This window comes from Equus przewalskii, chromosome 19 (genome assembly GCF_037783145.1).
Source record: "Equus przewalskii isolate Varuska chromosome 19, EquPr2, whole genome shotgun sequence".
NCBI lineage: Eukaryota > Metazoa > Chordata > Mammalia > Perissodactyla > Equidae > Equus > Equus przewalskii.
The window spans coordinates 28,976,084-28,993,281 of NC_091849.1; the positions used below are offsets into that span (position 1 = coordinate 28,976,084).

General features: G+C 34.2%; 1 protein-coding gene across 1 annotated transcript; it reads left to right on the plus strand.

Annotated features, from left to right (window-relative positions):
• The first annotated feature begins 7,633 nt into the window (after positions 1-7,633).
• Positions 7,634-8,578, plus strand: LOC139077165 (olfactory receptor 2B2-like). Its single transcript, XM_070583884.1, has one exon. The coding sequence runs from the start codon at positions 7,634-7,636 to the stop codon at positions 8,576-8,578; it is 945 nt and encodes a 314-aa protein (XP_070439985.1).
• The last annotated feature ends 8,620 nt before the right edge of the window (positions 8,579-17,198 follow it).

Sequence of the window (17,198 nt, forward strand, 5' to 3'; positions counted from 1 at the left end):
TTATAATGAAGCATATGATAAAGAGGTTAGCCTTTTGTCTTTTGTATGCTGCACAAATATTTTCTTTGAAGTTTGTCACCTATTTTTTGTTTCCTGTTGTTTACGATATTTGTCTCTAGAAATTTTACGTTTATATATCAAATACACCAGTCTTTTTAAGACCTCTAAGTTTCCAGTGATCTTTTGCATGATTGTAGATCTTTTGTGTGATATTCTCTTGTTTCTACATTTAAATTTTTCATTGTTTTGGCATTAATTTGAAGGTAGGACTTTAATTTATGTATTTTTTCCCACAGGTTTTAAGTCAGTTGGCACAACCACATTCTATTGAAAAATTCTCCTGATAATATGAAGTTCCACCTTTATGACAAAGCAAATCTCCATGCACATTTGGGTTTATTACTGAAGCCCAATATAAAGTCCCTTCAAAAACTTTATCTCAGGGGCTGGCTCAGTGGCTTGGTGGTTGAGTCCACATGCTCCACTTCTGCAGCCAGGGGTTCACAGGTTCGGATCCCAGGTGCAGACCTAACACTGCTCATTAAGCCATGCTGTGGTGGCATCTCACATAAAATAGAGGAAGATTGGCAGAGATGTTAGCTCAGCGACAATCTTCCTCAAGCAAAATCTTCCTCAAGCAAAAACAGGAAGGTTGGTAACCCATGTTAGCTCAGGGCCAATCTTCCTCAGAAAAAAAACAAAACTGAAAACAAAAACAAACTTAATTTCATATGATAATTTGAGATCAAGTTAATTTCAGGAATTTTAATAATGAAACTTTCTATGATGAAGTACAAAGTCTGACATTTGGGATTATTTGTTCAAGATCACAGATTTGGAATTTATAAACAATATTTGCAGTTTCACATCCATTATTTTTTTCTACTACTCCATAGGTATTAGGGTAAAAAAAAAAAAGAAAACAGAAAGGCTAATAAAATGGAGATATTGTTACCAAGCGAGGGCTCACTACTCAATGCACATAAAGAGCCATTATTACACTTTTGATTGGAGGGCTTCAAGTATTTATGGTAAGGTTTTAAGCATTTATGGTAAAATTTTAAACATTTACAGTAAGATGCGGAAGGGGTTTTAATACTGGGTCTTCCTGGACCATGGGCCCCTCACCTCTGGTGAAACTCCAACTTTCAAGGTTCAGTCGTGTCCCAGTTTCTTTTGCTCCATGGGGAGGAGAATCTTCCATTCTGCAGTCATTTCAGGTCAAGATTTCCTCTCGTTCACATGCTCTGGCTACGTGACTTTGAGAATTTTCTGAGAAACAATTCTTAGTCACTCTGTTGATAAGAGATGGGGTCAGTTTGAACTGGTGTTGGAGGCCCATTGTTACAATACTAGACAAAAACACATGTTGAATTTTAATTTTGTCATTTAAACGGAGGAGTCTGGATTAGTAATGCTCAATAACTTGGGGGAAGAAAGATTAGATCAAATTTGGAAGCATTAGTTTTTGTTCCTGGTCTACCTGTCTGTGGTCTTGAGCAAGTTATTTGATTTTTTTTTCTGAGTTTTGGAATTGTTATCAGCTAAATATGAATAATTAAAATTATTCCCCTAATTTATACAGTTGCTATGACTATCAAATGAATTAATATGTATCTTCTGCTTATGAAATATCTTATATGATAAACATGAGTATAGTGTGAGAATGAGGAGCTTTATGGAAGGAAAATATGAAAAACATCATATTTTAGAAAGATTACTTTTGCAACTTTTGAAGTTATATTATTGTTCTCACAATAGCTAGCAAATGCAATGGGTAATTTTACCTATTTCATAATCTATATTATAAAAGTCATCTCAACAACCACCAAAATCAAGTTTTACTGAAACTGATGTGGTTTCCTCTGAGCTGACTTGCATGCCCAAAGTTTACATTTTGTTGGAAACATTTTCCTGCCTTGCTTCTGTGGTTGTCTTATCTTCTAGTCCCTCTGGTTCTTCTCTCTGGGACATGTTTGCAGCAGCAGATGTTAATTATATTGAATCTCAGAGGCTTAAATAGAAGGAAGGGACCAAAACATTAACAGCAAGAAAGAAGGGACCAAGACAGACCATACTCATGGGAAAGCTCCCTATGGACCTGTCGATTCTATGGATGGCCGTAAATTGAAGTCAGCTTCTTGGAGTTGACACTTAAGTGTGTGAGAGGGAGCTTGGTTGATACTCTACGGAACTGAGAAGAAATCCAAACAGCAAACAGTGTCTGGGTATTATGTTTGGGTCACAGGTCAGTCTTCCATAACTTCCCATCTCTTTGTCACGTACTAAACAAACTGATGCATTACAACCTGGCATCATGTAAATACAGAAAGGGTTTGGGAAGGGAAGGATAATCAAAATGAAAGGTCACCTTACTTTGTCATTAGTTACTTCATAAGTGGTGTAAAGGGAACATTCGGGGTAGAACTATAAAGTAAAAATTTTTTAAAAGTGTAAAAAGTTTGATTCGACAGCCACATATGTTTTTGTCTGAGAGAAGAACAATGGAATTATGAAAAGTATACTGATCTAGGATTCAAAATCTTATTCAAATCTTTGCTTCTGAACTTAACTAGATTTGCATTCTTGGGTAAGTCCTCTAAGCTCTTCTTGCCTGAGTTTCCTCTCTTCTATCATTTAAAAAATACCATTCTTGCTCTAGAAGATTATTATGAGAACAAAACAAACAGACATGTGAGGAGGATTGCATATATGTTCAAAAGCAATTATATGTATATACACATGCATATATAAAATTATATATATATATTATTGTGGAAATTTTTATATAAAGATTCTGGAATTTGAAAATCCTTGTTACACATTATTTTACTGTGAATAAGGCTATGGGAAAATACAAATGTTACTATTAGTGTTCTTTACCTTTGGAAACTTCTATTTTCCTCTAAATATTAAGTGTGCCATTTCCCACTTTTTAGATTGAAACTGCTGTTTGCATTACAAACAGTTTGTAGTAATAATATATTGATTTTGTGTAGGAACCAACTGAGCTCTGAAAGGCCTACCATTATTTAAAATAAGGGTATCCAATAGACAGAAAGCAAGGCATTAAAACTGCAGCAAAGATCCTTAGACAGTAGCATTAAGATTATCTAAAGTGAATCAGAGGTGAAATGAACACCTAAACATTGTTTCTGTTTTGTCTTATTAACCTATTATATCAGAATCGTGCTTACAAACTTGTTAAAGGGCATATTAGGATGTAAACATCTAAAATAATGGGCTCCATGCTTTCTTAAGCCATGTAGTCAGATACTTCTTCCCTGCTCCCCTTCATTCCTTTGCACCTCCCACTTGCCTGAGAGGCACAGATCCTTGTGTCTTCCCAACTCCAGTTTCTCACCCTCTGGGGGACTCAGCAGTATTTTCTTAAACTTCGTGTTTAGATAAATCAAGCTCTACTAATCCCATGATGTTCCTGTACAGCCAGAAAGACGAGAACTTGCCACAGTCCTTTCCAGGCAAATAAACTGAATTACTGGATTTCGTCTTACCCCTTTAATCTTTATTTTCCACTTTGTTTCTTTTGCTCTCTACATTCACATATTCAACAGATATTTATTTAAGCATCTACAATGTACTAGAAAGAACATTACTATCTTGATATATTTATCTTTTTTCTTTCTCATTCTGTTTTGCTTTCCTTATTTTTTTCCTTGTGTCTCTACTTTCTGAGTTTATCTATTGCTGTCATTTCATTATTACTTATTTTATCTCTATATTCTTATAAATCTTCAACATCAGGTGTGCTAGCATATATTCTGAAAAACAATGATACATGCTACATATTCTTCTTTAATAACTCTATTGTTCTCCTGGAGTATATGTGTGATTTGATTTTATTCGTAACAGTCCAAGCTTATCTCAGAAACTTAATAACATGCTGTGTCCATTTGGAGATACTGGGTAGACAAAAACAAATTAAAATTATGAAAATGATATGACAATAACCTTTGAAAGGTAGGAAGAGAAAGTCAGTTTTCTTTATATTTTGAAAAACATTATCTGAGTTCAGGTAAGTGATGAGATTTTGAATTTTTAGTAAGAAAATAATGCAGATAGAGTGAATTCTGCAATTGTCCCTTTTAGGATTCTAATTGGATAAGGAATTACTTGGATGCTCTTTAAGGGACATCCTTCTGTAAGTAATCCTGCAGCACAGGAGTGGTCTTCCTTTGATGGCAATAGGTTAGGCAAAATTTGGTTCAGAAACATGCATAAAGATAAAATTGTTTCTTGACATTGAATCAAAATACTATTTTTTATTTTTATGATAATCCTCTAATCAACCAGCAATATCATTTCTTTGTGGATATAATATAATACAAAATATAATCATATTTCCAAGGCTCTATTCCTAAAGTCTCACTATCACAGGATAATAAATTGGAGAAAAAGATAAATTGAATAGGATCAGTTTTAAATGAAGAGTGTCATTGTAGAGGTAAGAAATGGTAGGGCTTACAAAAGGAGAAGTCTCAAGAAAATAACCAACTTAATTTTCCATAGAAGGCTACAGGCACCTGGAGATTTCCAGAATCATCCCTATATAATTTTACCATGTAACTTGTCTTACCCATATTTCAGTTACTGTTTATATTTCTCTTTATATTATATATTATAATGTATATTTTCTTTCTTTAATTCACAAAATAAATTCTTATCCAATTATCATGAAAGCGGTATGGAGTTAATATGCAAATATTTTGATTCTTATTCTCTAGGTGAACAAGTCTAACCACAAGAATATGAAGTGACTTATTCAAAGTCCATTGATTTTTAGTAAGTAAAATAAATGTATTTATTGGTCGATTAGTTACATCATCTTGAGAATTAGCAATAAAATTTTTAAAATGTTTGTGTGAAGAGTAACGTAGGGCATATTTAAATTCTCCTTTGCCATATTGGGCTCGGAATGGAAAAGTAAGTAATGTATCTGGGTTCCATTTTGATGAAAATAATTGAAGTCATAAGTGAAAAAAAGTGCTAAAACTAAGATGCCAACGTAATCTAACATATCAGAACACCAAAGGGAAGAGTTTTATAGTTGCTGGTTTCAATTGAATTCAAATTAATTAAAGTGTAGTAAATATCTATCACGTTTAACACATAATCTTGCTTCTATAAGTAACATGCTTATCCTTAAAGAACGTTTAATCAATCTAGTCAGGAAAATAGGCCCGTACAGAAACACAAATAAATGCATACATACATACGTACATACATACATACATATATGTAATATGTATAAATACATGTATATATACATAAAAATCTGAAGTGTATCGTAAGAGAATTACAAATAAAATGCTCTACAGGATTAGTAAAGAAGGTGAATGGGAAATATTTAAGAACATTTTGTACTTGAAATGATCCATGCAGGATACACAGCAACAAATGGAGTTTCACATTAGCATAAACACAAGGAAAAAAGTAGGAAGTTTAGCTGGGTTAATGGATGGATGTTTGACCCAATGCATAGTTTGACTCATTATTACAGGAGGCTTTGAGTCTTAGATTGCATTTTAATATACTGTATTAGAATATGGAGATGCACTGAAGAGTTTTGAACTGCGATGCGCATGATCACAATAGAACCAAGGAAAGACTGTTCTCCTAATATGCTAGGATGCTGTGAAGATGACAGAGCAATTGTAAGTGGGAAGACTAGTTTGAAATCTAGAGACCATGGAACACTGAACTATTTTCTATGTGTCTACTTTAATGTTTTTTGATAGATATCGATTTAATGGATAGATATGACATAGAATGTTAAAGAAGAATTGGTCCAGCTTGACAACTTGGATGACACATTAGGCAATTGCAATCCAAAGAGAATAATTAGGTTGCGGATACCAAAAAACATGTATCTATAAATAAAACAAAGAAATTAGAAGTATGAGATGGATGAATAATGAACTCAGTTTTGGATTTAGTGATTCTGAAGTTTGGACTGTGAAACAAGCGTGTCTCCCTATTATTCTGCACTGCTGTTCATTCCCCACACTGTCTAATTTATAATCGGTCACATCATTATAAAAAATAAACCTGGCCAATTAAGTCTACTAATCCTGCAAAGTTTAGGAGCACAAGAAGAATAGAATGTAAGGCCAACTAAGAGGATCAGGAAAATAAGTAATCAAAGGGTCCTTGACTAGCAGTCACATCATGTTTACTATCCCTCAGTAGATATTTGTTAACTATATTTGTTACAAATACCATTATACACTATGTATAGATGCACAAATAGAAGACAAATTCAGTACTTTTAGGAATTTCATAAGTAAGGAAAAATAATTATTAATAGTTATTGAATAACTAGCATATGAAAAGATCTGAATTATGCCTGCAAATTACATAATACCACTGAGTCTTATGAGCTGGGTATGATTATTCTCATTTTAAAGATGAGAAAAATGAAACACAAAAAAATTGAAGCACATCTCCAAAGCAGACAGGAGTAAATGGAATGACTGTGATTTGAAGGAACACGAAAAATGCCTTTTACAAAATAACTAGATAAAAATATAAGGCAAATTTGCCATCATGTGAGAGTTAAACTGAAAGAAATTTAGGATTTTAGAGAATGGAAAAATTATTCATTGGAATTATTCCTCAGAAATTATATCATAAAGGAACTGTGTGATTTGGAAGAGAGAAGAGTAGGATAGAGGCTCCTCAGATGGCAGAAATAGTATAAATAATAAATAATAAAAGAATAAAGAAGAGAGCAAGGGAAATATTTAAATTTACATGTGTTGATGTTATGCTGAGAGATTACAAATTTATATACAGGCCCAATTTCAGGGAACCAAGTATTTGAAACTCTTTCTGGTGATTTTGCTCAGAGGTTAAAATTCCATCAAATTTATCCAGATATTTTTACAAGAGCATTTTCACAGCAAGTGGTGTTCTAAGGCCTTACTGCTTCAAGCATATGTTATCTTGTTTGAATTTTTTATTTCTTTCCCTTATTTCTAAATTTTCTGAACAGGATCAGCATTAATGCTTGGAAGAAGTAAAGGGAATTCTGACATTCTGACCTTTCATCGTGCAAATTTTATGAAGTGCTCTAGTTCACATTATGTTCCTGACCAGGGTTAGTTTGAGGAAGGTGAAGATGCCAAGATGCCTTGGCTGCCCCTCAGCTGCTGATCTATCTGCCTTCTTCTTCTTGTCCTTTGTTCAACCTGTGTTTGGGAAACTCTTCCTTCTCCCAATCTGTTTCAATCTATACTCTGTAGTTTCAATAAAGTATTCATGACATGTAAGGTTGATGGTAGTTTTATTGGAAATTCTTAGAAAAGAAGACATCAAAATCCAAAGGGAATGACAGCTAACCAGAAAAAACTCATTAAGTAAGCAAAATTTCTGAACTACTTTGCTGGTGTTCTCTTTGGTCTTTTCTCAATAATCTTTCAATATTACATTGACAATGTTGGCTCAACATCTTACCATAATCAAGATATAGATGCAGATTACAGCAAAATTGAGGATTTTATCTCAGCATCCCTGATGGCTAATTCTCAGTGGCTTCCTTCTACCATTGATACCCATAGCCAACAGTGGATATTTGGAAATCTCAGCTGGAATTTCACCTACCTCTGCCAATATGTGGATCAACAATCAGAGCTCACTAGATGATTTTATCTTATTGGGATTTTCTGACCAACCCTGGCTGGAGATGCCGCTCTTTGTAATCTTTCTGGTGGCTTACATCTTTGCCCTATTTGGAAATATCTCCATTATCCTAGTTTCCCACCTGGATCCCCAGCTTGACAGTCCCATGTATTTTTTTCTCTCTAATCTCTCTCTTCTGGACCTCTGCTATACTACTAGTACTGTCCCACAGATGCTAGTCAACCTTCGGGGACCAGAAAAGACCATTACCTATGGTGGCTGTGTTGTCCAGCTCTATATCTTCTTGGCCTTGGGTTCTACTGAATGTATACTTCTAGCCGTCATGGCCTTCGACCGTTATGTTGCTATTTGCAAGCCTCTTCACTACCCAATCATCATGAACCAGAGGCGCTGTATCCACATGGCCACTGGGACCTGGATTAGCTGTTTTGTTAACTCCCTTGTCCAGTCTGTTCTCACAGTGTTGACCCCAAGATGTGGACGGAGGGTGATAGACCATTTCTTCTGTGAAGTGCCTGCTCTTTTGAAACTAGCTTGTACTGATACTCGTATAAATGAAGCTGAGCTCAATGTGCTAGCGGCTTTGCTGCTTCTGGTACCCCTCACCCTCATCCTGGGCAGTTATGTGTTCATTTCTCGGGCAGTAATGAGAATCCGGTCTGCTGAAAGTCGCTGGAAGGCCTTTAATACCTGTGCTTCACACTTGCTGGTGGTCTTTCTCTTCTACTTTACAGCTATCAGTATGTATGTCCAACCTCCCTCTAGCTATTCTCGTGACAGGGGGAAGATCATGGCTCTCTTCTATGGAATTGTCACACCTACACTCAATCCATTTATCTATACACTGAGGAACAAGGATGTGAAAGCTGCCCTGAGAAGGGCACTGACTAAGGATTTTTGGGTCAAGACAAGATGATCTCTGAAAAGAAGACCTAACAAGAGAGTATGGATGTGTTTGTCTGTCAAAGAAGTTGTCAGACAGACATGGAAGTGATGAAAAAACAGTGTATCAAGTGTCATAAAGTTCACAAGTGGATCAGGACCAAGAAGGAACCAATCAGCTCTTGGTGATCTTTACATAGCGCTTTTCCACTTATGAGAATATTCATTTTAAAATACTGAATCCTACCAAATCATGTCACTTTTCTCCCTAACCCCAACTACTATTTAACTTAGTTTCAGGGGGAAAACTGGTATAGTATTTAGAGAAAAGATATTTAGAGAGTTTAGAAAATATATTTGGCATAAATTATTTTTAAATGAATCTCAAGTAAATTGAAAATGATCCCATCTTTAAAAAAAAAAATGCCACTACTATCCTGAGTTAACTTTAATCAACATGTATTGACAGCATTTAGTCATCTTCCAACATCCAATGTCCAATTATATCATCTACCAAAGGCTTTTTAAGGTCCCAGAAGTAAATGAAATCAAGAGACATTTAGGTCAAGAGCACATAAGATAGAAATATGCAAAATTACACGTATGAAAAATTTTAGAGAGTGATTTTAAATATAAATTATTTTTGCCATAAACCTTAGTCTTACACTGTGATGATAAACAGTGAGTTCACGATCAATACAATAGAAGTTACTCTAGAAGGACAGAGGAAACAGTGGGATGTTTTGAAGAGTAAACAGTGGTGGAAAAACAACAGGCAAAAACTCTTCCAACTCAAGAAAACTTACTGGAGGTTTCCAAGTTTGACAAGATAGCTTCCTACATGCCTTAACTGGGTAAGTTAGTTCTAGTTCAGTGTGGGGATTATGAGAATATCATGTTGAATTCAAAGCTTTGGTTGATCTATTAGCTTTATTCCTTTTTAACAAAATGTTTCATAGCTACTGGCTATAAACTGCCTCACAAATACATGTTAGTCACTGATACCTAAACAAAACAGAGCGAGTTTAGGAAAAGCTCAATGTCATTGCCTGAAATGCAAATCAAATCTCATTCTTCATTAAGGGGCATATATAGTCCCATCAACAGAGTGGTGTACAATCTGTGTGCCTTCTGGGCAAAATCATTTATTATCTTTGACTATAATTTCTTTGCCACCAAATGGGGATACTAACATTTGCATTAATTCAAAAATGCATGAAATTATATTTCTCATAGGACATTGAATTTAATATTTAATATTGTAAGTGTCCCATAAAGGAAATCCAAATAATCAAAGTTTAATTCTTAATTCATGGAGCTCTACATCATTTTCTATTGGATGACTAATGAAATCATGAACTAAACGCTCATTCTGAGGCATCAGTACAATTTCTGCCATTCTCTCGCTTTCACTATGCATCCCCAAGCTTTCTTTATAAAACTATACTTTCCAAAGTGCAACCTTCCATAAATACATTTAATCATTTTTACTTATTCCTGTTCTCTGTAGTTATTTCAAAATAATGGATCAGATTCCTTTACTAAGATATGCTGTAAAGGTCTTGATAAACATGAACAATTTTCTGAAAATCTTTCAGTGTGTTTCATCAGGTTCCTTAATCTGGAAGAATAAATACACTGACAGTGTGAATTCTGGGATCTGAATTAAATTGGTGTATGACTAGGAACATTAATGATCCACCTGAGTTAAACAATGACAAAACTTATAAAACTTTGGAATTATAAATATTGAAGATAGGATATAACAAAAGACATGCATAAAATCTCCACCAAAAGATATGACAATTTAATAATTTGAGATTACCACGTCATGGGATATTTCATATGAACTTTCCCTTTTTCCCATATGCCAGCATGAATCCTGGTCTTTCACAACTCAGCATATTAAAATGCATTTTAAACCTTGTTTTTTTTGACAGCATTATTTAGCCAGAACCACATGCAGCGCCATCTCCTCAGGTGGATCCTATTGGAACACTTCAAGTACATTGCCTTTCAATATAAGTCCTTCCTAAGCCCATTTACACTCATATTTGTAATTTCGCATATTTCTCTAGCAGGCTTTGGCCATGATAAATGTTCAGTAAAAACACCAAACATAATTGGATCTAGAGCTGCTTTCTTTTTTTTTCCCAAAGACCACTGCATCCCTCCCCTCTCCTCCTTCTAAAAACAGTGCAAAGCTCTACATTCTGCCAGGGAAGTACAGTGAGCACTTCTCCTTTCCGTGTCTCAGTCATGAGGCAGATGAAGCTGGAAGATGGGGAAAACGCTTTGGGGAAAAAGAATGACCTTGGTGATACAAGAGAAAGAGAGTCTGTTTTCTTCACTTCTAATGTAATCTGGAAAAAGACGTTAAACATTAAAAACACTGTTTCAACACAATGTTTCCTACAATTCATTATTAATTTTTACATAGAACCTCATATCAATATCATATAAAATATAACCTAATATGTATTAAGAAAAACAATGTTTATAGTATTAATTTATTCATTCTATTAATGGAATGTACTTCTCAGAGGTATCATAAATTTTTAAAGAAAAACACGGATCCTCATAGAAATTTAATGCTGACATGGAGGTTGTTCTAGCTATGTCTCCAAAACCCTAGGGATGTATTTTGATTCACCTTCAATTTTATAGATATATCAAAGCACAAACCTGAGATTTAAACAAAAAAAGGTTTGTTTTTTAAAATTTTATAAATGCAATTAATATTTTTTCCTAAATGTCTGATTTGTTAGAAGTTTATATATTTTAAAACATGATTAAATAAATTATAGCACATATACTGCCAAGCAGGCAAATCAATATAGTGCAAGGTTGAAAACATGATTAAAGAAGAAATATTCTTAATATTCCTGAAAGTATACCTAAAACATTAGTAAATGTATTGAATATTATATTAGCAAATTTTGCAAATATCAGTAAGTCATGAAATAGAAAAATGCTTTGTGATATAGAAGGAACACTAGGGAAGCACATTCAACAAGGCAAAAAATATTTATTTCAAAACAATGTCTCATATCTATTGTTTATTAGAGAAGCACTAGAAAATTCCCAATAATATCAGGAACAAATCGAGTTTTCTTACTGTCTCACCAATTTTTTAGTATTGACTGAATGTGTCCTCCTAAAGCTCATATGTTGAAACTTAATCCCCATGTGGTAGTATTTATATGTGGGACATTTGGAAGGTGATTGGGTCATGAGGGTGGAGCCGTCATGAATGGGATTAGAGCCCTTATAAAAGAGGCCCAAGAGAGCTCACTCACCCATTCTGCCATGTGAGGACACAGTAAAACATGGCTGTCTATGAACCTGGAACATATGCAACAAGAGGTTAATATCAAAATACACAAAGAAGTCATAGAAATTAGTAGCAAAAAAACAAGCAATCTGATTTAAAAAAATAGGCAGAAAATCTGAACAGACATTTTTCCAAAAATATACAAATGGCCAACAAGTACATGAAAAGATGCTCAATGTCACCAATCATCAGGGAAATGCAAATCAAGACTACATTGGGATATCACCTCACGACTGTCAGAATGGTTATCATCAAAAAGACAAGAAAAAGCAAGTGTTGATGAGGATGTGGAGGAAAGAGAACTCTCGTGCACTTATTAGTGAGAATGTAAATTGGAGCAACCACTATGGAAAACAGTATGGAGGTTCTTCAAAAAATTAAAAATAGAACAGCCATATGATCCAGCAATGCCACTTCTGGGTATTTATCTGAAGAAAATGAAACATTGATTAAAGATATAATGCAGCATTATTTACAATAACCAAAACATGGTAACAACATAAATGTCCATTGATGCAAAAATGGATAAAGAAAATGTGGTCTACATACACAATGGACTATTATTCAACAATAAGAAAAGAGTGAAATTTTGACATCTGTGACAACATGATGGACCTTGAGGGTATTATGCTAAATGAAATAAGTCATAAAAGATAAATAGTGTATAATCTCACTTATACGTAGAATCTGAAAAACATAATCCCCCAAAATAAAAAACAAACAAACAAATGAAAAACAAGCTCATGGATATACAGAATAGATTGGTGGTTGCCTAAGGGAGAGGGTTGGAGGTGCGTGAAATGAGTGAAGAGGGTCAAAATGTACAAGTTTCCAGTTATCAAATGAATAAGTCATGGGCATGTAATTTATAATATGGTGACTATAGTTAATAACACTATATTAGATATTTGAAAGTAGCTAGAAGAATGGATCTTGAAGTTTCTCACAACATAAAATTTTCTTTTTGAACTATGTATGGTGGCAGATATTAACTGGACCATTGTGATGATTATTTTGCAATATATACAGATATCAAATCATTATGTTGTACAGATGAAACGAATATAATGTTATATGTCAATTATACTTCAAATAAAGAAACGGAAATTCTGAAAGTGAAAAGTACAATAAAATGAAATTTAAGATTCATTAAAGGGGTAAAAGAGCAGATTAGAGCTGGCTGAAGGAGAATCAATGAACATGAAGACTAATTGATAGAAATTAAGCAATGAGAATAGCAGAAAAAAAATTTTAAAAATTAACAGAGCCTTAGAGAAATGTGAGACATCATTAATTGCACCAACACATGAATAATGGGAGTAGCAGAGGAGAGGAGAGAGAAAAAAGAAGACAACAAAATAATGGCTCAAAATTTCCCTTGTATAGTGAGAAACATTAATCTACACGTCCAAGATGCTCCGTGAATTCCAGGTAGCATAAATGCAAAGAGATTCACAGCCAGACACATCAAAGCAAAAATTCTGGAAGCAATGACAAGAAAAAATCTTGAAATAGAAAGAGGAAAACAACTTGTTACTTACAAGGGAAGCACAACAGGATTAAAAGCCGACTTCCCAGCAGAGACAATGAAGGCCACAGTAGTGGGATGACATATTCAAAGTGCTGAAAAAAAACTTGTCAACCAAGAATATTACATGTCACAAAACTGTCTTTCAAAAGTGGAGGGGAAGTAATTCAATTCACATGAAAAACCAGTGCCGTAAGGGTAAACATATAACTAATTAAAAACAGTATAATTGCATAATTCTTTCTTATCTCAATACAATTAAAAATCAATTGCATAAATAAACATATATAATTGCATCATTTGGTCTATAACTCATGGAAATGTAATATATTTTACAATTTCTGCACAAAGAAGGCAGGTGGGAAGAAAGACTCATTGGAGTAAGGGAATGACACCATATGATAACATAAATATATGGGAAGAAATGAAGAGACCAGAAATAGTAAATGAAAAGGTTAATATATTCAAATATATCCACTTTCCTTTCATCTCTCAGCTTCTTTAAAAGGAAAAATATTGTATAAAGTAATCACTACAACAATGTATTGCTAGGTTTGCAATCTATATAGACAAATATGTAGAAAAATTATTGCAGAAAAGGGAAAAGGAAATAGACCTATATAAGTGTAGAGTTTCTATATCTCATGAGAATTGTTAGTATAGATTTGAAGAAGATCTAATAAGTTAAGATGTACATTACATATCTCAACAATTAATATACCAAATGTGTAGTATACATTTCAGCCATTATGAAAATAATCAAAAATATATACTTAAAAATCATTAAAGAGGGGCTGGGCCCGTGGCCGAGTGGTTAAGTTTGCGCGCTCCACTGCAGGGGGCCCAGTGTTTTGTTGGTTCGAATCCTGGGCGCGGATATGGCACTGCTCATCAAACCACTCTGAGGCAGCGTCCCACACGCCACAACTAGAAGGACCCACAACGAAGAATATACAACTATGTACTGGGGGGCTTTGGGGAGAAAAAGGAAAAAAAAAATAAAATAAAATCTTTAAAAAAAATCATTAAAGGAATTAAAATGTTCACTAGAAACTATCTACTTTATACGAAAGACGGTAGTAAAGAAGCAAGAGAAACAAAAACGATGTGACTCTATAGAAAATAAGATGCAAAATGGCAGATGTAAGTCCAATCACATTAATAATAACTTTAATTATGAATAGAATAAACAATCTAAAAAGAAAGTGGAGATTGTCAGACTAAATAGAAATCAACATCAACTATGTGTTGTCTACAAAAGACACTGTAGATGAAAACATAAAAGTTGTTGAATTCCATAGGGTGGAATAAAAGGATATATCATGCAAGAAACAAGACCCTGAGGGGCTGTTCTAATAGCAGGCAAAATAAATTTCAAACAAAAATAAAAGTTACTTGTGAAAATGATCATTTTACGATGATAAAAGTATTGATTAATCAGGAATATTTAGAACAATTATATTCACTGAATATATATGCACTGAAAAACAAAGCTCCAAATTATGTGAAGCAAAAACTGGCAGAACTAAAGTGAGAGATACAAAATTGAAATAGAATATTTGCAGAATTCAATACTCCACTTTCAATAATGGACAGAACAACTAGAAGAAATGTAAACAAGAATATAGAAGAATTGAGAAACACGATACACCAACTAGACCTAACAGACATCTATAGGAAACTCTACCTAAGAAAACAGAATACATATTTGTCCCAAGTGCACATGGAATATTCTCCCAGATAGACCATTTAATAGGCCATAAAAGAGCTTCAATACGTTTAAAAGGATTGAATTTATACAAATTGTATTTTCTAATGACAATGTAATTAAAACATAAATTAAGGGGGCTGGCTTCATGGCCTAGTGGTTAAGTTTGGCAAACTCCACTTTGGCAGCCTGGTTTCAGAGGTTTCGATCCTGGGCACAGACCTACACCACTCGTCAGCTATGCTGTGGCAGTGACCCACATACTAAAAAGAGGAAGATTGGCACAGACGTTAGCTCAAGGCTTACCTTCCTCAAGCATAGAAGAGGAAGTTTGGTAACGGATGTTAGCTCAGAGAGAATCTTCTTCAGCAAATACATAAAATAACAGACGGAAATTAGGAAATTCATATATGTGAATTTATGTATATAAATATATATGCTATATCCACATATATCCAACATAATGTGAAACAAATAGACTTCAACAAATGGTGTGGTGTCAACTGGATACGCACATGCAAAAGAATGAACTTGGACCCCTACTTCACACCATACATAAAACATTAACTCAAAATAGTTCATACACCTAAAAGTAAGAGCTAAAGCTGTAAACCTCTTAGAGTACAACATAGCAGTAAAACTTTGAAATCTTCCATTAGGCGATGATTTCTTTTACGTGAACCAAAAGCATAAAAGTGACAAAAGAAAAAATAGATAAGTTGCACTTCATCAAAATTTAAAACTTTTATGCTTCAAAGGACATTACTAAGAAAGTGAAAAGACAACTCATGGCATGAAAGAAAATATTGGCAGATTATATATTTGATAAGGGACTTGTATTCAGAATAGATAAAGAACTACCATGACTCAACTATAAAAAGACAAACAACTGAACTAAAAATTGGGTGAAAAATCTGACTAGACGTTTCTCTAAAGAAGACATGCAAATAACCAAATGGGACATGAATACATGCTTAAGACTTAGTTAGCAGGCAAATGCAAATCAAAACCACAGTGAGATTCCATTTCTCATCCACTGGAATGACTATAATAAAAACATGGGCAGTAAAATGTGTTGACAAGGATGTGAAAAAATTGGAATCCTCTTACATTGCTCGTGGGAATGTAAAATGGTGCAGCTACATTGGAAAACAGGCAATTTCTCAAATTGTTAAACACAGAATCCTCTTGTGATTCAGCAATTCTGCTTCTAAGTATACATCCAAGAGAAAGGAAACATATGTTCACACAAAAACTTGTATGTGAATGTTTATAGCAACATTATGAATAATAGTTAAAAAGTGGAAACAACCCAAATGTCCATAACTGATTAATAGATAAATAAAACGAAGTATATCCATACATTGGAATCATGTGTTCTGCAGTATAAGGGAATGAAGTACTAAATGTTATCACATGGATAAAACTTAACAATATTATGCTAAGTGAAAGAAGCCAGTCACCAAAGACTGCATAGTCTTATTCCACTTATATGAAATGTCTAGAACAGACAAGTATAGAGAGTTCGAAAGTAGGTTAGTGTTTTCCTAGGGTGGGAGGGTGATGGGGAATAGGGAGTGACAGCTAATGGGTATGACATTTCTGTTTTTAGTTTTAAATTTTTCTTATTGTGGTAAAAAACACATAGCATAAAATTTACCATCTTAATCACTTTTTTTTGGGGGGAAGATTAGCCCTGAGCTAACATCTGCTGCTAATCCTTCTCTTTTTGCTGAGGAAGACTGGCCCTGAGCTAACATCTGAGTCCATCTTCCTCCACTTTATATGTGGGAGGCCTACCACAGCATGGCTTGCCAAGTGGTGCCATGTCTGCACCCAGGATCTGAACTGGTGAACCCCGGGCCACCAAAGCATAACGTGGGAACTTAACGCTGCACCACCAGGCTGGCCCCTTAACCACTTTTAAGTGCACAGTTCAGTAGTGTTAAGTATATTCTATTGGGAACAGATCTCCAGAGCTTTTTCATCTTGCAAATCTGAAATTCTATTCCCATTAAACAACACCTCCCCTTTCTGGCAATGGGGTAATAAAAATATGCTAAAATTAGATTGAGGTGATGGTT

What these genes read in the sequence shown, in the direction of transcription:
- LOC139077165 (XM_070583884.1), top strand. Translation starts at nt 7,634, where the DNA reads ATGTGGATCAACAATCAGAGCTCACTAGATGATTTTATCTTATTGGGA.